At 46.8% G+C, this 22,378-nt stretch overlaps 2 protein-coding genes across 2 annotated transcripts; one reads left to right on the forward strand and one right to left on the reverse strand.

Moving 5' to 3' along the window:
- Positions 1–1,494: 1,494 nt before the first annotated feature.
- Positions 1,495–3,354, forward strand: LOC311032812 (uncharacterized protein; the record flags this gene model as incomplete). Its single annotated transcript, XM_084039862.1, has 2 exons — positions 1,495–2,260; positions 2,447–3,354. Exons 1-2 carry the CDS (start codon positions 1,741–1,743, stop codon positions 3,352–3,354), a joined length of 1,428 nt encoding a protein of 475 aa, XP_083895988.1. The 5' UTR covers positions 1,495–1,740.
- A 16,264-nt stretch (positions 3,355–19,618) lies between these two features.
- LOC311033365 (uncharacterized protein) lies at positions 19,619–21,797 on the reverse strand. The gene is made up of 7 exons (XM_084040709.1): positions 21,650–21,797; positions 21,148–21,213; positions 20,956–21,044; positions 20,760–20,865; positions 20,441–20,546; positions 20,225–20,283; positions 19,619–19,858 (listed from the first exon to the last, which is right to left on the reverse strand). Exons 2-7 carry the CDS (start codon positions 21,202–21,204, stop codon positions 19,766–19,768), a joined length of 510 nt encoding a protein of 169 aa, XP_083896835.1. The 5' UTR covers positions 21,205–21,213; positions 21,650–21,797; the 3' UTR covers positions 19,619–19,765.
- Between the last annotated feature and the right edge of the window lie 581 nt (positions 21,798–22,378).

Below are 22,378 nucleotides of genomic sequence, written 5' to 3' on the forward strand. Positions count from 1 at the left end.
TAGACAGGCGGGGAGGGTTCTTGATGTAGACACATCACCCCTCTTTATCTCTGGCTTAGCTTCTTAGGTCTTCACATCTCACATTCTCGTCACATCGCCCTCCCGCTCCTCGGCTAGAGGGCCCCAGAGGAGCCTTAACTGCTATCCCTCACCCTGACCTCTAACCCTTACCCTAACCATCACCCTGACCTCTATACCTAATCCTAACCACCTGACCCTAAACCTAACTCCTCTTGTATGATGCCAACAGCCAATAACGTGTCCTGACCCTCAGTATTCCACCACCATGCCTGTCCTCAACGCCTCACTCACTCCTCAGGTCTAAGTTCATCTGGCGGGGGAGACTTGAACGACATGCGCCGGCCAGTGCCATGCCTTGGTGCTCCATTCAACTGCGAAGTCGTTGGACGACGCGGGGAGCTCCATGTGTCCTTTCTCTATACCTAACCCTAACCCTAACCCTTCCTGTGAAAGACAACATTACCCATAATTAATGGCGCGCTCCGGTCAAAATGGCGGCCTAGTTACCGCCTTAAAGGTGTACTTACCTGCATCGACCGCGAGAGACACTCACACCTGAGTGGATGTGCTACTCACCACGCACCGAAGCTGCACAATTACCGGACTTTCTACATGAGCTCTTTCATCATTCCTTTCTCTAATATTGACAAGTTATTTCCTGAAGAAGGTTCTGCCACAGAACCGAAACGTCGACCACATAACTTGTCATTCTCCGCCCGCGTGAGTACGCTCTATTGCAGACACAGTGTCGCTCGCCATTAGGGCCTTACACGTGCTGTTTTATTAGCGTGTTAGCCACGGGGCCTAAAGCTAATTTATGCTACGCTATCTGTTGCTAATTCATTGCTATTTCACCGCTAATTCATCGTTATTCATCGTTTATTCACTGCTCCGCCATTATGACTATTCTCGAACGAGACAGAGATGAAGGTTGGACAGTAGTTGAACGCCGTCGTGGCCGCCAGCCACACCGCGAACGTCAGCCTTCTCCCAGGCATGACTCTCGACACCGTTATCAACCGTCCTACGCGGATATTGTCCGTGATAATGACGTAACTGTACGGGAAGCTTCTCCCCGACGCCAGTACAGGCGGGAATTCCCCAGTCTCCGCCGTCCTTCTCCCGTACGAGACGCGGATAGAACACGGGACGAACATTACCCGCCACGTGTACAAGGCCGTACGCCCGTCTTACGTGACTACGACGAAGTCCAGCGTGACGACGTCCCCCGACGCACATCCCGGCGGGAATCCCCTGACCGGCATCGTTCGCCACATAAGCAGGCTGTACCCGTTAACCGGAACCGTTACTCGCAACGTCAACAACACCCGACCGTACGGATCGATGACGTGGCCACGCGCGTAGATGTCCCCCCACGGATGACCCGTAGGGACTCCCCAGACCGCCACCGTCCTTCCTACGTGTATGACACACATAACACGACCCAACACCGGCCCGTTCATAGGAATTACGTGTATTAAACCATCAGCACCTACTGATGAGACCACTAAACGCATACAGGATAACGCTAAAAACTGGGAAAGTTCCACTTTAACTATCCTACGCGAACACTACCAAAGCGCGCTAGAAACGGAAATTGCGCAGTTTGTGTCTCTCTCTACTCTTGAGTACCAGGACCCCCTCCAGGTGGCGACCATCTGGGCCAGACGCAGCTTGGGCAACCGCCTCCTACCTGAAACCCTGCAAAGGGCTGAGACTATGCTGGCAGCGTTCCTGGCGATCCACGAGACCACCGACGAGGACTCTGACATCGTTCCAGACAGAACCGCCATCGACCACATCATCACGTCCCTCAGAGCACGGTCTGAGCCACCGGTGACCTCGCGGGGATCCTCTACACAGCCTACTAGAAGGACTGCGGGACCTGTTACCTCCCAGAGACCTCCACAACCATCGGCTAAGAGTACTGCGGGACCAGTGACAACGCAGAGACCTTCTCAACCTACCGGCAGCGACTCTGCGGGACCTGAGACCGTCCGGGGACTCCCTCAACGTCCTCGACCATCTCGTACGGCGGGACCTGAGATCCTCCAGAGACCTCCGAGACCCCCACAACCACCACACGAGGACACAGCGGGACCGGGACTCCAACGGAGCCCCTCCCAGCATCCTGCCTCACCCAGGACCACGCCCTCACACCCGGGGGCACTCCTGACAACACCACAGGTGCATAATCCACCCACTGTTGTCACAAACATCATCCAGGCCGACGCGGTTACCCCTATGCCACTGGGGGCCGCCCCGGAAAAGGACACCCCCCCTACAGGGCCCAACACTGGCTGGTTTGCCGCCCCAGAAGGGGAAGAGGAGAACATCACCATCCCCCTGACACCGACCCCTGCTCCACGGATTCGCCGGGGACCCACCCCAAGCCGATTGACCGCATCTTTGGACACCGGAGGACCCCCTCGGACCCCTGGGGCCCCCTCTCCATCCAACATCTGCGTGCTGGGACCGGACCTGGACATCATTGAGGTACTGGAATCGGAACTGGGAGAGGAAACGACCTTGGACTCACACACTGTGCAGCCGGCCATGGAGACTAAGCGGGAGGACCCTTCAGAGATGGAGGCTATGGACCCCGACTACGCGGACGTGTGTGTAGCGGACCTCCTGGACACTTCCTCTGACTCTCGGTCCACCCCTCCGCCTCCTCCTCCTCCACCCAAGCTCATCCAGAAACTATTGCCGATGACCGGGGTGAACTTGTCCCCTATAGGGAGAAAAAAGACTCTTGTGCAAACCAAGTTGCCTCGTCTCTCCCCTCTTGAAAGCAGAGCACGCAAGCCTACCAGGCACTGCAGCACCACCAAGAAGCTTCAACACTGGTCTCTACACATCGTGAAGAAGTGGATCGTCATAGGCGACTCCAACGTCACCAGACTCCCGCCCTTCACGATTCCGGACCTGCAGATTGACGGCTTCCCAGGTGCCACGCTCAAGCATGCAGAGGCCATCATCGCCACTGCCACAAACACCGTGACAGTCGACAAGATGGTCCTCTCCTTCGGCCTCAACAACAAGGGCCAGCTGAACGGCGAAACAGCTGTTAAGGAACTGCAGAAACTCCTTAAGACTGCCAAGACCAGGTTTCCTCACGCTGAGATCCTGATCCCGGAAGTGAACTTTTCTAAAGCACTCCCACACAAGGAGCAGACCCTCCTGACCCACCTCAACCAACACATCTCCACCAACTGTGGGTTCATTGAGGCTCTGCCCCAGCAAGACTTTAATACCGAAAGGGACATGATTCACTGGACTCGCTCCACGGCAGTTAATGTCTCCGAGCACTGGATCAAGTACCTAAACTAGACTTCCCCACAAGCCTGTCTAATCAGGAGGGGAATAGGACTGATTCTAGCAACACGAACATTATGAACAATAAAACTGTCATTGTGTTAGCTAAGAACTTTAAACTGTCTGAGGCTGAATTCTCTTTACTGAACAGGGGCCTCTCCTTCATCCCTACAGAGGGTTGTCACAAGCATGTCAGAGAACAGTCTCGATTTGATCTACAAACTTACCATAGGAAGTTGAAACTCGCTGTGTATTTCCAGGACAAGCCGGACTCGGAACCGCCGCCCTTCACGCCTGCATCCACCTGGACTCCTCCTCCTGGAAAGACCCACCCAGCCGTCAATGCACTTATTAAGGCAGACATTGTACAGTTTGACACTGATTTTAAGGTTATTCCGGTTAAACCTAATCTCCTCCCTGCAGAAGTGGAGGCTCTCAAACGTCTTTGTCATAACAAGCATATTGTTATCAAACCGGCAGATAAGGGCAGTGCGATCACCATTATGGACCGGTCTCAATACTTGTGGGAGGGCTATAGGCAGCTTAACGATAGCACTTACTACACTAAGCTTCCTAAACCCATTTTCCGGGATACAATCCCCCTGGTGGCTAAGATTATCCAATCACTCGTTGATAAAAAGTTTATTAACTTCAAACAAAAGAAGTATTTACTGGGCAACTCTGTTCCGAGGGCCAGATTGTTCTATATGCTCCCCAAGATCCACAAGGATCCCACTAAATGGAGTATTCCACATGTAATCCCACCAGGGAGACCAATAGTGTCCGATTGCGACAGTGAAACTTATTACACAGCTGAGTACCTAGATCACTTCCTGACTCCTCTCTCGACTAGACACCCTAGCTACATCAAGGACACCTACGATTTTGTCCACAAGGTGAAGCAGCTCCACATCCCAGAGCAATCTATCCTCTTCACTATGGATGTTGACAGCCTCTACACCAATATTGACATTGATGAGGGCATATTAGCTATCAAAAACATCTTTGCTAAGTATCCCGATAAAAAGAGGCCGGATAAGGAGCTGCTTCAGCTGTTGGAAATTAATCTTAAGAGGAATGATTTCCAATTTGACGATAACTACTTTCTGCAGATTAAAGGCACAGCCATGGGGAAAAAGTTTGCACCTGCATATGCCAACATCTTCATGGCCCAGTGGGAGGCTTCGGCCCTGGCCGCTTGTGTTAAGAAGCCTGCACAGTACTTTCGATATCTTGATGATATCTGGGGCGTCTGGACTCATTCGAGCGAGGACTTTCAAATGTTTATACAGACATTGAACACACATAACCCCTCAATAACTTTGAAATCCACAGTGGACCAGCAATCTGTCGATTTCCTCGACACCACCACCTTCAAGCACACGGACTTCAAGGACACTCACCGCCTGGAGATCAAAGTCTTCTTCAAGGAGACAGACACTCACGCCCTCCTCCACAAAACCAGCTTTCACCCCAAACACACTTTTCAGGGTCTGGTTAAATCTCAATTACTGAGATTTAGAAGAATATGCACACTTGACACGGACTTTGAACAAGCCACCAAGGTGCTATTCTCGGTGTTGACCACCAGAGGGTACTCCAGGACATTTCTCCGGAAATGCCGGAGGGTTTTCATGGCAAAAAAGCCTATTTCAGTCGAGTCTCCCCTGCCTTTCATTGTAACCTACTCACCTTCCACTGTTAAGCTTGTTACTATGACGAAAGAGTCGTTTTCTGTGTTTTCCAGGGACAGCAAACTACTGCAGGATCACAGAATAATAGCAGCTTACAGACGGAACAGGAACCTGCAAGACAAATTAGTCAAAGCCAAAGTAAAAGTGTTAAATCCCCCCAGGACACCTGTGTTAGCCCGGTTTTTTTAAACATATTACATGGTTAAAAAACACACATAACAACGGATTACACAAAACGCTCTTTTATGGGTGTGTTAAGAGCAAAAACTGTGTCTATGTTATTATGTGCACAAACTGTGAGCTACAGTATGTCGGGGAAACCTCCAACACCCTTCTCACCAGGTTCGCTCAGCATCGCTACAACGTCCTCAGACGAAAATGCACGCACACCCACCTGGTCCACCACTTCATCCTGCACGGCTGGGAAGCGGTGAGAGCCACGGTGGTCCAGTGCGACCTGAGCTGGACCACGGCACAACGACGCCGGTGTGAGAAGGAGTGGATCGCCAGGCTTGGCATGACACACCCGGGAGGCCTGAACGAGAGGTGACCACTGCCCAACTGCGACGAGGGATGGGTCGTGCCGGGGGTGACCAGCCGTCGATGGACAGTGCATCGGACTCCGCCGCTGCTTCGCAGCGGTGGAGTCCACCACCCCCTCCTTCCCCTAACCCTAAAGACTAGCCCCATTTGTGGCTCAGACCCCAACCCCAGGACTTATCCCAATTTGGTTCCCAACCCTAATCCTAACACCAAACCCTGACTCTAGCCCGTAAGTTGGCCCCAGAGGCCCTAAATTGATTTTACCGTATATGGCCTTAACATAAACCCAAGTGGAAATGGCAAAATAAATATACGAGGTACACTAATTTGGACACCGGTTATGAGTAAAGGATGGGAGATGGGAAGAAGGAAAGGAAAGGAAGAAGGAGGAGGAATATGGATAGTAGGGTATATAAATTAAATATAATTTGATAAGGGTAAATAAATTCATTTTTAATACAAACACAATAAATACAAATTGAAAGGGTAAACAAATTCATCTTTATTGCAAACACAGGGAATATAAAAACATATCCAATACATAAACACAAATTGGCTGAACACAAATTGTTTCGTACGGAGGCGGAGTATAAAAGGGAGAGCAGAACATGAAGTGCATCAGTTTGGCGGGGAACTTCGGAGGAGCAACATCTCCCCAGAGAAACTCAATTACTTACCGATACTTACCTGTATGATGGCAACCTGAAGAAGTCCGAATCAAGACGAAACGTCGACGCCACATGCAGAAGAAAAACAAGGTTAACCAACTCAAACAAGGGAGGGAATTATTTAAAAAAAACAACATGATGCCAAACAAAAAAGTTAAAAACAACAAAAAAATAGTAAACACAATGAAAACAAGAAAAAGAGTGGTGTATTAAAACATATAAGTTATACTTGATATAAAATTTAATTTGATGATAAATAAACTCAACTAGATAAAACAAATACGTTATTATATATATACACCGCGACAACAAACCCAATTAGAGGTGATGGGGAGGGGCGTCTGATCATCCCCCATGTACAAGATGGACCGTGCACCTTTGGGGGGACAGGTAGTGCACCTGTCTCTATTTCTTTCCTCTAACCTAACCCTACACAATTTGGACCCCATCACGCCCCACTGCAGACCCACGGTGCTTAGGGAAGTGAGACACCTCACCCTGTCCACTTTCCCTAACCCTAACCACTCCATCTCCACACCTAACCCTAATTACGGGGTAGGACGGATCCTTCTCCACCCGTGTTCGACCCCAGTCACACGACCTGGATGACGATCTGGTGGGTTTGGATCCACGGACTAGTCCAGACTCCCTGAGCCCAACCATAAGCCGCCATCCACTGTATTTGGAACTTATAAAAACACACACTCAGACATCGCATGGATGTAACAACATTTTTTATTAATACACATAAAAAACAACTATTTACAGTAGAACAATTAATATATAAATACAAGCATGTATTATTATTATTGTTGTTCATACACTATGTCCATGTTGAATGCCTAAACGTGATGTTTAGCTCTCTTCCAGGAAACTGCTGGCGCGTTAGCTCCCTTCCAGGACCTGTGAGGATATCCCGTGTCCTCCGAGCACCGCCATCTTGGTTTTCCTGCGAAAAACGACATTACCCACAGTCAATGGCGCGCTTTAAACAAAATGGCGGACTGGTTACCGCCTTTCACGGTTTACTTACCTGCAGTGACCACAAGAGACACTCACACCTGAGTGGACGTGCTGCTCATTACGCACCGTAGCTGCACGATTCCCGGATATTCTACACGAGCTCGTTCATCATTCTTTTCCTAAATATAGACAAGTTATTTCCTGAAGAAGGTTCTGCCATAGAACCGAAACGTCGACCATGTAACTTGTCATTCTCTGCCCGCGTGAGTACGCTCTATTGCAGACACAGTGTCGCTCGCCATTATTGCTGTGCACGTACTGTTTTATTGTAGCGTGTTAGCCACGGGGCCTAAGCTAGCTAACACCATCGTTATCTACGGCTATTTCACCGTTTATTCACCGTTATTTCACCGTTTGTGCACCGTTATTCCACTATGACTATTCTCGAACGAGACAGAGACGACGGCTGGACGGTAGTTAAGCACCGTCGCGGCCGCCAGACACAACGTGAGCGCCAGCCTTCTCCTAGGCATGATTCCCGGCGCCACCACCAACCGTCTTACGCGGATATTGTCCGTGATAACGACATAATTTTACGGGAAGCTTCTCCCCGATGCCAGTACAGGCGGGAATTCCCTAGCCTCCGCCGTCCTTCTCCCGAACGAGACGCGGACACAACACGGGATATATATCACCCGCCACGTACACAAAACCGGGCACCCTCCGTGCGTGACGACGACGAGGTCAAGCGCGACGACGTTCCCCGACGCACATCCCGGCGGGATTCCCCGGACCGATGCCGTTCACCACATAAGCACGATGTGCCCACTAAACGGGACCGTTACCCGCAACATCAACAACACCCGACCGTACGGATCGATGACGCGGCCACGCGAGATGATGTCCCCCGACGTACAATCCGGAGAGACTCCCCGGACCGCCGCCGTCCTCCCTACGTGTATGACACACATAGAACGACCGATCACCGGCCTGTTAATAACAACCGTCCCCGTGACGATCGCCTTTATGATAACACAACCGTTTACCGTAATGAACGTAACACATACGACCAAACTTATCGACGGGCTGACCGGTCTGATACAACCAGGCCCAGTTACCGACAGGGACGCGATCAATACCGTCCACAAAACCGATATGACAGTAACTCTTACAGACGGGAACCACGCCGTGGACCGCAACATAACCCGAGACCCTACCATACGCGGAAACCAACACGTGATCCACGTCACGACTCATCCCGCGCAGACACACGCACCGAAAGACCACTCTCTGATGACCCAGACTTCACGGTTAAAGTTTGTATCCTCCATAGGATCATTAAAGCGGTACACCATCTTAAAAACGTCTCAGAACGGGACCCTCCCGTCACCATATCTCGCACGACAAAGCATCTCGCGACGTGCATTAAGCCATCAGCGCCCACTGATGAGACAATGAAACTAATTGAGGATAACGCTAATAGTTGGGAAAGCTCCACACTGGTTATCCTACGTAATCACTACCAAAGTACCCTAGAGACTGAATTTACAAAGTTTGTTAACCTGTCCACCCTCGAGTACCAGGACCCCCTCCAGGTGGCGACTATCTGGGCCAGGCGCAGCCTGGGTAACCGTCTCCTGCCAGAAACCCTACAACGGGCTAAGACAATGCTGGCAGCTTACCTGACGATCCATGAGACCACCGATGAGGACTCTGACATCGTACCGGAGAGAATCGCCATCGACCAGATCATCACAACACTCAGGGCACGGACTGCGACACCTTTGGCTTCGCGGGGATCTTCGGTACAGCCGGCTAGAAGGACTGCGGGACCAGCTTCTTCACGGAGACCTCCTAGACCACCGAACAAAGACACTGCGGGACCAGCGACGGCGCAGAGACCTTCCCGGCCCATCGACGGAGACACTGCGGGACCTGAGACCCTCCAGAGACCCCCCCAGCGCTCTCAACCATCTCACACGGCGGGACCAGAGACCCTCCGGAGATCTCCTCGACCCCCTCAACCACCGGGGGAGGACACCGCTGAACCGGGGCCCACGCAGGGACCCCCCCAACATCCTGTACCATCAAAGACCACGCCCCCATGTCCGGGGACGCTTCTAACAACGCCGCAGGTGCACAACCCACCCACCGTTGTTACAGACATTGTCCAGACCGACGCGGTTACCCCGTTACCACAGGGGGCCGTCTCGGAAGCTGTGACCCCCACTTCAGGGCCCGCTACTGACTGGTTTGCCGCCCCAGAAAGGGTCGATCAGGACTTCACGGTCCCCTTTACACCAACCCCCGTCCCACGTGCACGGCCGGGACCCGCTTCACGCCGACGGATCACGTCTCCTGCTGCAACGACCGCCGGAGACTCCCGTGGACCCCTTCGGACCCCCGGGGCCCCTCCTACATCCCACGTCTGCGTCCTGGGACCGGACCTGGACATCATTGAAGTGCTGGAGTCAGAGATGGGAGAAGACACAGCCATGGACTCACACACTATGTTGCCGACCAAGGAGGAAATGATCGAGGGCAACCCAGAGATGGATGCAATGGACCTCGACTACGCCGACGCTTTTGAATCGGAGCTCCAGTCGTCTTCTCCGTCCCCCTCTCCTTCTCCTCCTCCTCCTGGACTCGCCCAGAGACTATCACCGAGGACCGGGAACAACTTGTCCCCCCTGGGCCGTAAGACTATGGTTCAAACCAAACTGCCTCTTCTCTCTCCCCCTGAGAGCAGAGCACGCAAACCCACTAGACATTGCAACACTACTAAGAAGCTTCAGACCTGGTCTCTACACATTGTAAAGAAGTGGGTCGTCCTGGGCGACTCGAACGTCACCAGACTCCCGCCATACACCATTTCAGACCTACAGATCGACGGCTTCCCAGGTGCCATGATCAGACATGCAGAGGCCATCCTCGCCACCGCCACGAGCACTGTGACGGTCGACAAAATGGTCCTCTCCTTCGGCCTCAACAACAAGGGCCAACTAAACGGCGAGACTGCCGTTAAAGAGCTACAGAAACTACTTAAGACTGCTAAGACCAGGTTCCCTCATGCTGAGATCCTGGTCCCAGAGATTAACTTTTCCAAAACTCTCCCACACAAGGAGCAGACCCTCCTGGCCCACCTCAATCAACACATTTCCACAAACTGTGGGTTCATTGAGGCTCTGCCCCAAGAAAACTTCAACACTGAAAGAGACATGGTTCATTGGACTCGTTCAATGGCAGTTAATGTCTCAGAGCATTGGATCAACTACCTAAATTAGACTTCCCCACAAACCTGTCTAATCAGGAGGGGAATAGCACTAACATTAACAGCACGAACATCAACAACAGTAAGAATGTGATTGTGCTGGCTAAAAACTTTCAATTGTCCGAGACCCAATTTTCCCTACTGAACAGGGGTCTTTCATTCATCCCCACAGAGGGGTGCCATAAACATGTTAGGGAACAAAGTAGATTTGATCTCCAGACTTACCACAGAAAACTGAAACTCGCTGTGTACTTCCAGGACAAGCCGGACTCGGAACCACCGCCCCTTCACACCTGCGTCGACCTGGACCCCTCCTCCTGGAAAGATCCACCCAGCCGTTAATGCACTTGTTTATGCAGACATTTCACAGTTTGATACTGAGTTCAAGGTTGTTCCTGTTAAACCTAATCTCCTTCCTGCAGAAGTGGAGGCTCTCAAACGACTTTGCCATAACAAACACATTGTTATTAAACCGGCTGACAAAGGCAGTGCGATCACCATTATGGACCGGGCCCAATACCTGTGGGAGGGCTATCGGCAGCTTAATGACAGTCAATACTACACTAGGCTACCCAAACCCATATTCCGGGACACAATCCCCCTAGTGGCCAAGGTCATACAATCACTGGTTGATAAGAAATTTATTAATCTTAAGCAGAAGAAGTATTTACTGGGTAACTCTGTACCGAGGGCCAGACTGTTCTACATGCTTCCTAAGATCCATAAAGATCCTGCTAAATGGAGTGTTCCACATGTGATCCCACCGGGTAGACCGATTGTTTCCGATTGTGATAGTGAAACGTACTACACAGCTGAGTTTCTAGACCACTATTTAACTCCTCTCTCGACCAGGCATCCCAGTTACATTAAGGATACTTATGATTTTGTCAACAAGGTGAAGCAGCTCCACATGCCAGAGCAATCTATCCTATTTACCATGGACATTGACAGCCTCTATACTAACATTGACATTGATGAGGGCATTTTAGCCGTTAAAAACATTTTTTTCAAATATCCTGATAAAAAGAGGCCGGATAAGGAGCTGCTTCAACTTTTGGATATTAATCTCAAGAGAAATGACTTTCAGTTTGATGGTAACTGTTTTCTGCAGATTAAAGGCACAGCCATGGGTAAAAAGTTCGCACCGGCCTACGCCAACATATTCATGGCCCAGTGGGAGGCTTCAGCCCTAGCCGCATGTGTTAAAAAACCTGCACAGTACTTCAGATATCTGGATGATATTTGGGGCGTTTGGACTCATTCGAGGGAGGATTTCCAGGTGTTTCTCAAGACTTTGAACACGCATAACGCCTCCATAACACTTAAATCCACAGCTGACCATCACTCTGTCGATTTCCTCGACACAACGACCTTCGAACACACGGACTTCAAAGACACTCACCGTTTGGAGATCAAAGTCTTCTTTAAGGAGACAGACACTCACGCCCTCCTTCATAAAACCAGCTTCCATCCCAAACACACTTTTCCGGGTCTGGTTAAATCCCAGTTGTTACGGTTCAAGAGAATATGCACACTTGATGTAGACTTTGTTAAAGCCACTAAGGTGCTATTCTCAGTGTTGACCACTAGAGGGTACTCCTGGACATTTCTCCGCAAATGCCGGAGAAACTTTATGGTTAAGAAGCCGATTGTTGTTGAATCCCCACTGCCACTTGTCACCATGTATTCTCCTTCCACTGTGAAGCTTGTTACAGCCACGAAGAACAGCTTCTCTGTGTTTTCCAGGGACAACCAGCTCCTGATGGATCACAGAATCATCGCAGCTTACAGAAGGAACAGGAATTTACAGGACAAATTGGTTAAGGCTAAATTAAAAGTGTTGAACCCCCCACGGACATCTGTGTGGGCCCAGTTCTTTAAACATGTGACATGGCTCAAAAACCCACACAACAACAACATATACAAGACTGGCTTTTATGGGTGTGTAAAGTCTAGCAACTGTGTGTATGTCATTATGTGTTCAACCTGTGGGGCACAGTATGTCGGGGAAACACTTAACACCCTTCTCACCAGGTTCACCCAGCATCGCTACAACGTTCTCAGGCGCAAGAACACACACACCCACCTGGTCCATCACTTTATCCTGCATGGCTGGCAGGCGGTGCGGGCCACGGTGGTGCAATGCGACCTGAGGTGGACCAAGGCACAGAGAACCCGGTTTGAGAAGGAGTGGATCGCCAGGCTCGGCACAACACACCCAGGAGGACTGAATGAGAGGTGACCACTGCCTGCACTGCGACGAGGGATGGGTCGTACTCGGGAGGAAGAGCCGCAGATGGACTGTGCATCGGACTCCGCCGCTGCTTCGCAGCGTCGGAGTCCACCACCCCCTTCTTCCCCTAACCCTAACCCTAACATTTTTGGACCACCCCCCCAGCTAGGTGTAAAGAGTATGCGTACCAAATTATATCCAAATCGGACCGACGGTGTCTGAGGAATGAACAACTTCCTTTTTTTCATAAAATCCAAGATGGCGGAAAATTTCGGTAGGCGGACTTTGGTACTCCAAGAGGATTTTTTGTAGAGGACACTTGTTTGCACATGTGTGCAAAGTTTAATGTCAATCGGACTTACGGTGCGGCGGGGCTGGCGATTCTCCACTGTAGGTGGCGCTAGCGAGCAACTTTTTCATGAGCGAATGCGAAGATGGCAAATTCTTACATTTTTCACCAGGCCCTATAGACACTCCAATTTTGGTTAGTTTTTTTTCATTCTCAGGCCCCCAAAATGCAGGGCGAAGGCGTGAAAGAAGAAGAAGAAGAAGAAGAAAAAAAAAAAAACATTTGAATAACAATAGGGCTTCGCAGCCCGACGTTGTCGGCGCTCGGGCCCTAATAACTTCACATGCAGCAACCTACATCAAACTTATAACCCACATAATAACGTGTGGTTTGAAACACGATATAGGGCCTACAAACAAACATTTACTTTAACCTGGAACTAAATTACGTAAACCCCGTTTCCATAAATGCGTACATTAAAATGACTGCTTTTTAATTCTATCCGTTAACACCACACATTTTCAAACAAGACGCAGCATTAAACAAACCAACATTTACTTTACCCCGGAACTAAATTACGTAAACCTCGTTTCCATAAATGCGTACATTAAAATGACTGCTTTTTAATTCTATCCGTTAACACCACACATTTTCAAACAAGACGCACTATTAAACAAACCAACATTTACTTTAACCTGGAACTAAATTACGTAAACCCCGTTTCCATAAATGCGTACATTAAAATGACTGCTTTTTAATTCTATCCGTTAACACCACACATTTTCAAACAAGACGCAGCATTAAACAAACCAACATTTACTTTAACCTGGAACTAAATTACGTAAACCCCGTTTCCATAAATGCGTACATTAAAATGACTGCTTTTTAATTGTATCCGTTAACACCACACATTTTCAAACAAGACGCAGCATTAAACAAACCAACATTTACTTTAACCTGGAACTAAATTACGTAAACCCCGTTTCCATAAATGCGTACATTAAAATGACTGCTTTTTAATTCTATCCGTTAACACCACACATTTTCAAACAAGACGCAGCATTAAACAAACCAACATTTACTTTAACCTGGAACTAAATTACGTAAACCCCGTTTCCATAAATGCGTACATTAAAATGACTGCTTTTTAATTCTATCCGTTAACACCACACATTTTCAAACAAGACGCAGCATTAAACAAACCAACATTTACTTTAACCTGGAACTAAATTACGTAGACCCCGTTTCCATAAATGCGTACATTAAAATGACTGCTTTTTAATTCTATCCGTTAACACCACACATTTTCAAACAAGACGCAGCATTAAACAAACCAACATTTACTTTACCCTGGAACTAAATTACGTAAACCCCGTTTCCATAAATGCGTACATTAAAATGACTGCTTTTTAATTCTATCCGTTAACACCACACATTTTCAAACAAGAAGCAGCATAACAAACCAACATTTACTTTAACCTGGAACTAAATTACGTAAACTCCGTTTCGATAAATGCGTATATTAGAAACCAACACACATAATTATGTGTGCTTTCTAATTCTCTAACTTAACACCACACATTTCCAAACAAGAAGCCGCATTAAACAAGCCACCATTTACTTTAACATGGAACTAAATTACGTTAACTCCGTTTCAATAAATGTGTATAAATAGAAAACACACATAATTATGTGTGATTTTTAATTCTGTCCCCAAACACCGCACATTTTTAAACAAAAAGCACCTGGAAATAAACATCGTAACCTTCGTTTCAATACAACCCAATACGTAGGCTACATACAAAAAAAAACTACCGCACACAACAACATATTGCACAAAATCGCTATAATAGTATAAATAAATGAACTTACGTGAGAAAAAAACACACCGACACGTCCTCAAACAGCAAAGATGATGAAACGAAAATCCGACTTCTTTGAAAAGACTTGCAATCCAGCAAACTCTTAAAAAAGACCGAAACGCTCGCGCTCACGAATCCGTGCAGAGTCTCTGAGAAACACTACAGAATTACCGAAGCCGACCCGCGCAACACAAGTTAAACACATGACAGCCAATCACAAACGGCAAATATAAAAGGGCGGGGTTAAGAAAAAACGTCCAACCAATGAACTGTAACCGCCGTTACGTACACACCCACACACGCACTACGCCTGCACAACAAGCAACCATAGGGGTATTCCATCAAACTCGCTAAGCGCAAAGCCGGGCTAATTTCGATAAGCCCCGCTACCTTTAGCGAGAGTTGCGTTCCATCAACGTGACTTGAGGGACTCTCCGCTAAGTAACCATGGGAATTTATCCGACCAAACTAGCCTGCTCCGGGGCAGGCTAAACATCAGGCTTACTTTAGCGGGGGTTTCAGAGAAGTCCATCTGTCGGAAACAACTGTACCAGCAGAAGGTTCCGCCAAGCCTAGTCCTCGTGATTTCGTCACGTGAAAGACCAAAAATTACATATATGAAGTACAAACTATATTTGCATCAAGTGTCTAAGAATACATGCTTGCAATTAAAAAATATGAATAAATCGTTTATTTCCTGAACACCGACTATCTAAATACATATCTATTTCTTGTGTTGCTAGTCTCCCAGTTGGGTGAGTGGTGATGCACCTGCCCCCAGGTGCAGGCAGTCCGTGTTTACATCCCGGCCAGGACGTCTTACAAATAATTTTTTTTTGATTGCATAATTCTCTGTAGATCAGAGAATTAGACCAACATTTTACTTTAACTATGATAAATATGTCATACAATTTCCCCAGAACCCAAATATAACTTGCAAAAACATGATAGGCATAAAGATGTTATTATTAATAGCATGTTATAGATCCCAATGACAAAGGCATTGCTGCATGCAATTTTCAGCCACATAAATTCCTTTCAGGTGAGTTCATTAATAGGTTCATTGAATGTATTCATTAAATTGTTGCGATAAATGAGTTGGTCAATGTAGATGCATTTACTAGGCCTATCTAAAAAAAAAGGGAGAAAGAGAGAGAGAGAGAGAGAGAGAGAGAGAGAGAGAGAGTTCCGGCCAAAGAAAGAAAAAGAAACGACTATGGACGGGAATTGAACCAAGGGCGGCCGCATGTTAAGCCGGCACGTTACCTCTACACTATCCTCACATCAGAGAAAATGTAGTCAGTGTTATATTAGAACATGTTACTCTTAACGGTACTTCCGTATTAAATCGCTCGGCAATTCTTGCCCAAGCAGCCTCGCGATTTTTATTTATCACTACAGTATTCCCTTTATTGGTTATGATGGGTTTGTACTCCTCATACAGTTCCATCAATAATTTTTGCTCTGGTCTTTTCTGCCATTTTCTCGATGATTCGACATTCACGGTTCTGGGCCCTCATTTATAAAGCTTGCGTACGCACAAAACGGGGCTGGAAACGTGCGTACGCCACTTTCCACGCAAATGTTGTGATCTATAAAAACCAAACTTGACGGGAAAGTGTGCGTACCCGTAAGCAAACTCTGAGGCATGCGTACCGGTACGCACATTCTGGAGACTGGAAGGGAATCAGCAGTAAACGTGAGAAGAACTATATATTTTTGATGACTCGCACACATTTAATTACACTCCATATCATACGTTAGATCTGCGTTATCATGATGAACTCCAGCAATGTTTTTGACGCTTTTAATGAGTGATAGTTTTTTTCATGTTAACACCTTCTTTTAAAATCTGACTTGAATCTTAAATCAAAATCATTTTTAAATATTGAATCAGCGCTGTCACCGCAGGAGGAGGAGACGGCCCAAATGCATGTAATACAATACCTTCCATTAGATCACTGTAGAACACAGCGGGAATAACTAAATATTCTCCTTATTTATGTGCATATATCATCAACACACATACATACAGCCATTAAGCCATCGTATAATTGTTACACTTTATCCTCGTTTTTAAACCACCAGAGCGCAGAGGAAATGCGCTATAATGAGTGCCACGCTCCACGCTCAGTCGTGGACCGTGGAGAGCGCAACTTTACCGAACTTCAGGAGGCAGAATCTACCACCCGGCAAAGGTGGTAGAGTCCCCAGCATGATGAGCCACGGCCCCCTGCCCGACTGGAGGGGTATCAACAGGGTGCATGAATCCGTGAGGATGTCATGCTGCGTTTGTAAGATAAGGAAGACAACAATCAATGTTCATTGTAAACGTATTATTTTATTAATCACAGTGCGCGTTTGCCGTAGCTCATCTGCAACGTTGTTGATGGCGGTGATTGTGTCTCGCTGAAGTTGCAGGACGGCATCAGTGAGCACCCGACCGCTTGATGTGCCATTCGTCCGGGGTGCGCTGCTGCTTTGCGCCGGACCCGGACGCTGTGGCGAGGGCCCGTCACCTTCACCCTCCTCACATCACCCTCCTCACGTCACCCTCCTCACATCAACCTCCTCACCGTCACCCTCCTCTACGCCACACGCTGCAGACTCTGGAAGGACAGAAACGATTTAACGTTTTGTTTTATATACAATAAAAGTTTAAAATCTGTTCACCCTTATCCCTCTGGTCTCAGTTGCGTCTGTGTCTCCCTCCTTTTCGGACACAATCCCCGTCAAAGTCACATCAAAATCAAACTTCCTCAAATACTCAAGCAATAATATATCAAATACATGTTAGGAGCGGAAAGATGTCATTTACCTTCAGATCACCGTCCGCTCCGTCCAGCTGACGCTGTTGACTGCAGCAGTGTGTTGTCACTCGCACTGCGTCTTTTTATTCGTGATCCCGCTGCTGTGGCCACTAAATTAAATTATTGTCCGGGCCTCCACCTCCCCAACAAGTGTCTCTTTCTCCGTTTCTGAAAAGTTAATTTTCTTCGCTATTTTTCTGACCTGTCGCCGTGATTCACCATACGGAAACGATTGCATGCCGGTGTTGTACCCAATTCGGCACCCCCCGCGTCAGATGCACCCCCTCGCGGGAGCGCGCACCACTCGCTTGATCGGAAAGGAAAGCAGTTCGACTAAACAAACGCAGGGGAAAATACTATACTACGATTTAATTATTTGTGAAAGAGATGGAAGAGAAGAATACAAGTGATTACAGTCTTTAAAACTTTAAAACGAACGCAAAGGAACACCTTATTGTTCTGTGGAAATATATAGCCTACCCCAGCCATGACTACAAAAGACACGGCGTTTCACAAGACTAAATATGATTCTAGCATTTCTTGCAATTCATAGGTTCAAAAGTAAGTGCTTTTAAATGGGTTAACCTGTATATAGGTCGAAACAATAGCCTTCTGATCCTGAATATCTCTTGATGAAAATGTAATGTGATCTATGCCTGATAGACAAGTCATAACCTATGTGTGTTTCTCACCATTAAAGGGCAAATTCTCTTCATCAAATAGCTACACTTGTTTTTGTGAAATTAAACATTTTTCTTGCTGCTTTATAAGATAAAATATAATAAACCAATTCCACATCCACCACTGACTTATCTGTTGTCAGACCTATCAAACTCATACATATCTTGGCACCAATTGCATGCAGTTAAAAGCACCAATAGTGAGGTCAAAGGAACAAAATGATGCAGATGGGGTGCATTTCATGGCAGGCCTTGTGTTCCATTTCCTGTGATATGTACCCCCAGCATAACTCTTACTGTGAAGCTGTCACATACACTAAACTGACTCTGGTTACACATACTAGTCTCATCTGCGTAGCGTGAAAAGCATTTGATGCTAGGATCAACAGAATCATGAATGAAACTGACTCTGCTTAGACATAATAGTCCCATGTGTGTACTGTCAAAAGTATTTGATGCTGGGATCAACAGGAAAATAATTAGGAGGGGGTGCATATCACGACAGGCCTATTTTCACACCAGGCAGAATAAGCACCCCCTCTTAACTTTTACTAGGAAAGTGGCACATGCATGAAACTCACACTGCTTACTCATACTAGTCCCATGTCTGTACTCTGAAAAGCATTTGATGCTGGGATCAACAGAATTCTTTTAAAGGGGGGGTGCATATCACGCCAGGCCTATTCACAACAGGCAGAATAAGCACCCCCTCTTAACTTTTACTAGGAAAGTGGCACATGCATGAAACTCACATTGCTTACTCATACTAGTCCCATGTCTGTACTCTGAAAAGCATTTGATGCTGGGATCAACAGAATTCTTTTAAAGGGGGGGGTGCATATCACGCCAGGCCTATTCACAACAGGCAGAATAAGCACCCCCTCTTAACTTTTACTAGGAAGGTGGCACATGCATGAAACTCACACTGCTTACTCATACTAGTCCCATGTCTGTACTCTGAAAAGCATTTGATGCTGGGATCAACAGAATTCTTTTAAAGGGGGGGGTGCATATCACGCCAGGCCTATTTTCACAACAGGCAGAATAAGCACCCCCTTTTAATTTTTTCTTGGAAGGTGGCAGATGCATGAAACGGACTCCCGTCATCAGTATCAGTCCTTTGACTATACTCTGAAAAAGTATTTTATGCTGGGAGAAACGGCAACACATCTCCCACTACGATAGTGTAATTCATACCTGGTGATGACATATTCTCTCTAGACTCTTCTTTTGGGAAATGTGCACACAAAGTCATAGGGAACATTTACATAATTTATTGTGATGGAAAAAACACTTTGAACACTGAACACCTTCACAATAAACACATCACATCTAAAAAAACAAACAAAAATATAAATAATATAAATATTCTAACAATATACAAATATATACAATAAATAGCAAGTGGCGCCATTATTCACAAGCGAGACACAGGTACTCCTCATCCACTGGAGGCCAACCTACACAACCGTGGTGGTACCACCTCTGACAGACGTTACAGCAAATCTGGGGAAATAGGGAGGGGTAGTGGTATGCAAGTTTTATATTATAACGTGTCCTTAAATATAGAATAACTCTAATTTTATTGACTAATAATATCTTTAATATTAATTCAGTTTTTGAATGTTCTCACCAACATAAGTGTTTTGTTCGGGCTAAAAAAATATTTTGTCCAGCACATAATAGAAAGTAAGTAATCTTAAATGTCAACACAAAACGAGCACAACATAAGCAATGTCTTTATTAATAGATGCCGATGAAGCATAAGATTGTTGTAATCAATTGTTGTAAATAACCAGGGCAACCATGACAATGATGAAGTAAAAACTATTCCTTTTCCTTTTTTAACATTTTTGAAAGCGTAGAAATTACCCATTGTGTTTCATCCTGGTGCTCCATCCCACAAAAGAAGCACACGTTGCTCAGGTCATCTGTTAAGACAAACAATATTGGACAAACATGTTCAGATTAATACAATTTGCATTGCACAGTATTAATCGACTGTCTTACGGTTTCATATTTGTGAGAGAACATGAATAAAAAACAACAACATGAAGTGACTGACAATGTTGAGCAAAAAGGAAACACCTGATTCTCTAAGGAGGGACTTGGCTATCTCTAGTCTGAACTTGTCCACTGCCTTCTGTGATGTGTCGATGTCCATTGCCTGCCCTTGTAAAATTTTCTCTGCAAACTGAAGAGAACTTTGATTAAGAACATGTAATAAGCATTGCATGGTCTATGACCGCCTGCCCCAATTCATTAAATACAAATCAAACAAATTCTAAGTATTACCTACCTATTAAACCTACGTCAGGATGTCTAAAAGCAGGTCAAGACCTTCACTGCAATTGCTACTTAATTTGAGTTTGACAATAATGTTTCCGTAACTGCATTTCACACTCACTTTTAAGGCCAGGACACCACAGGATGTGCCATCTCTTTGACGGCTATGGGGGAGAGTGCTGCATGTCCACCTGGAAACGTTGCAGCCCTTTTTCCTCATGAAGGCTCTAAAGTATGTAAATAACACATGTGTGAAAACTGTTGTACATCATTTAGCAACTCATAGAAGAGCTACTACATTTAAGAGTCAAATTTACCTTGTTGACTCCAGGCACGTTTGGATCTTGCCTTTGGATTCCCCAAATGGATCCAAGAAAAGGCTTCTTTTTTCATGTGGGTACATCACCTTTTATTTTTCACATGGAAACACAACATAAATTAGGAAAACACCCTGGGCATTAGTGATATTAGTGAAATTCTATAATGTTGGGCAATGCTGCTCTTCTCACCACCAACATCCAGTGATGGTTGTCATTCACAATTCCCACTATGACTTTGTGTGCCATTGGATCAATCTGAAAGAAGTTAAAGGGGGAAAAAAATCATAATCTCTTTAACTTGAAAATGCATATTTGTAATATTTACAAAATGCAAAGTCATTTCACTCCAGTACATACGCGGATTTTTCTGAAATTTCTTTTCCATATTGAGGGCATTGTGAAAGTGTCAATGACCGCACCATCTCCAGGATTGCACTGGTTGTACTGACGCAGTAGCAAAGACAAATACGCATTGATCACCTATAAAAAATGTTATAAAGATGTCATTAGTATTACACAGTGGCAGTTTCACTGTAAAACTATCAACTACACTGTTGTAGTATTCCTGATTTTCCTTGCATGTTTTAAGGTCATTTTATTTCTACACAATATACTCTAAATGTCATTACTGAAGTATTACCCAATAGGGAGTGGAAATTGATGATTTCATACAATAATGAAAGAGTATTACCTCACTCTCCAGCTCCTTGTCCGGACCAGTATTCAGAATGTCCCAATAAAACAGCTTGTATGGGCCCACTTTGGAAAGAAGTACATGAACATCTTTCCCTGCCCATGCCTCCTGAACATCTGGGGGAAAAAAGAAGATTTGTACATTTTGGGGGAAAAAAAATCAAATTTAAGAAATACAATATCATAATACCTACATTTTTCTGCTGAAGTAAGAGTATATGGAGCTGGTGAGGTGGATGTGGAGGCTGGTGCTGCTGGTGGGATGGAGGCTGGTGGGATGGAGGCTGGTGCTGCTGGTGGGGTGGAGGCTGGTGGGGTGGAGGCTGGTGCTGCTGGTGGGGTGGAGGCTGGTGCTGCTGGTGGGGTGGAGGCTGGTGGGGTGGAGGCTGGTGCTGCTGGTGGGGTGGAGGCTGGTGCTGCTGGTGGGGTGGAGGCTGGTGCTGCTGGTGGGGTGGAGGCTGGTGGGGTGGAGGCTGGTGCTGCTGGTGGGGTGGAGGCTGGTGGGGTGGAGGCTGGTGCTGCTGGTGGGGTGGAGGCTGGTGGGGTGGAGGCTGGTGGGGTGGAGGCTGGCGATGCTTGACCTGCTGTTGTGGCTGGTGCTGCAGAGGTTGGTGCTGCGGAGACTGGGCCCAATGATGCATCGATTTTGTGGGGGATTCGGGGCTGCTCCACCTTTGCAAGCTGAAGGTGGTCTACATTAACTTTATTTATGACAGTCCCACCTTCA

The sequence above is a fragment of the Eutrigla gurnardus genome (assembly GCF_963514095.1).
Source record: "Eutrigla gurnardus genome assembly, chromosome: 22".
Classification (NCBI taxonomy): Eukaryota; Metazoa; Chordata; class Actinopteri; order Perciformes; family Triglidae; genus Eutrigla; species Eutrigla gurnardus.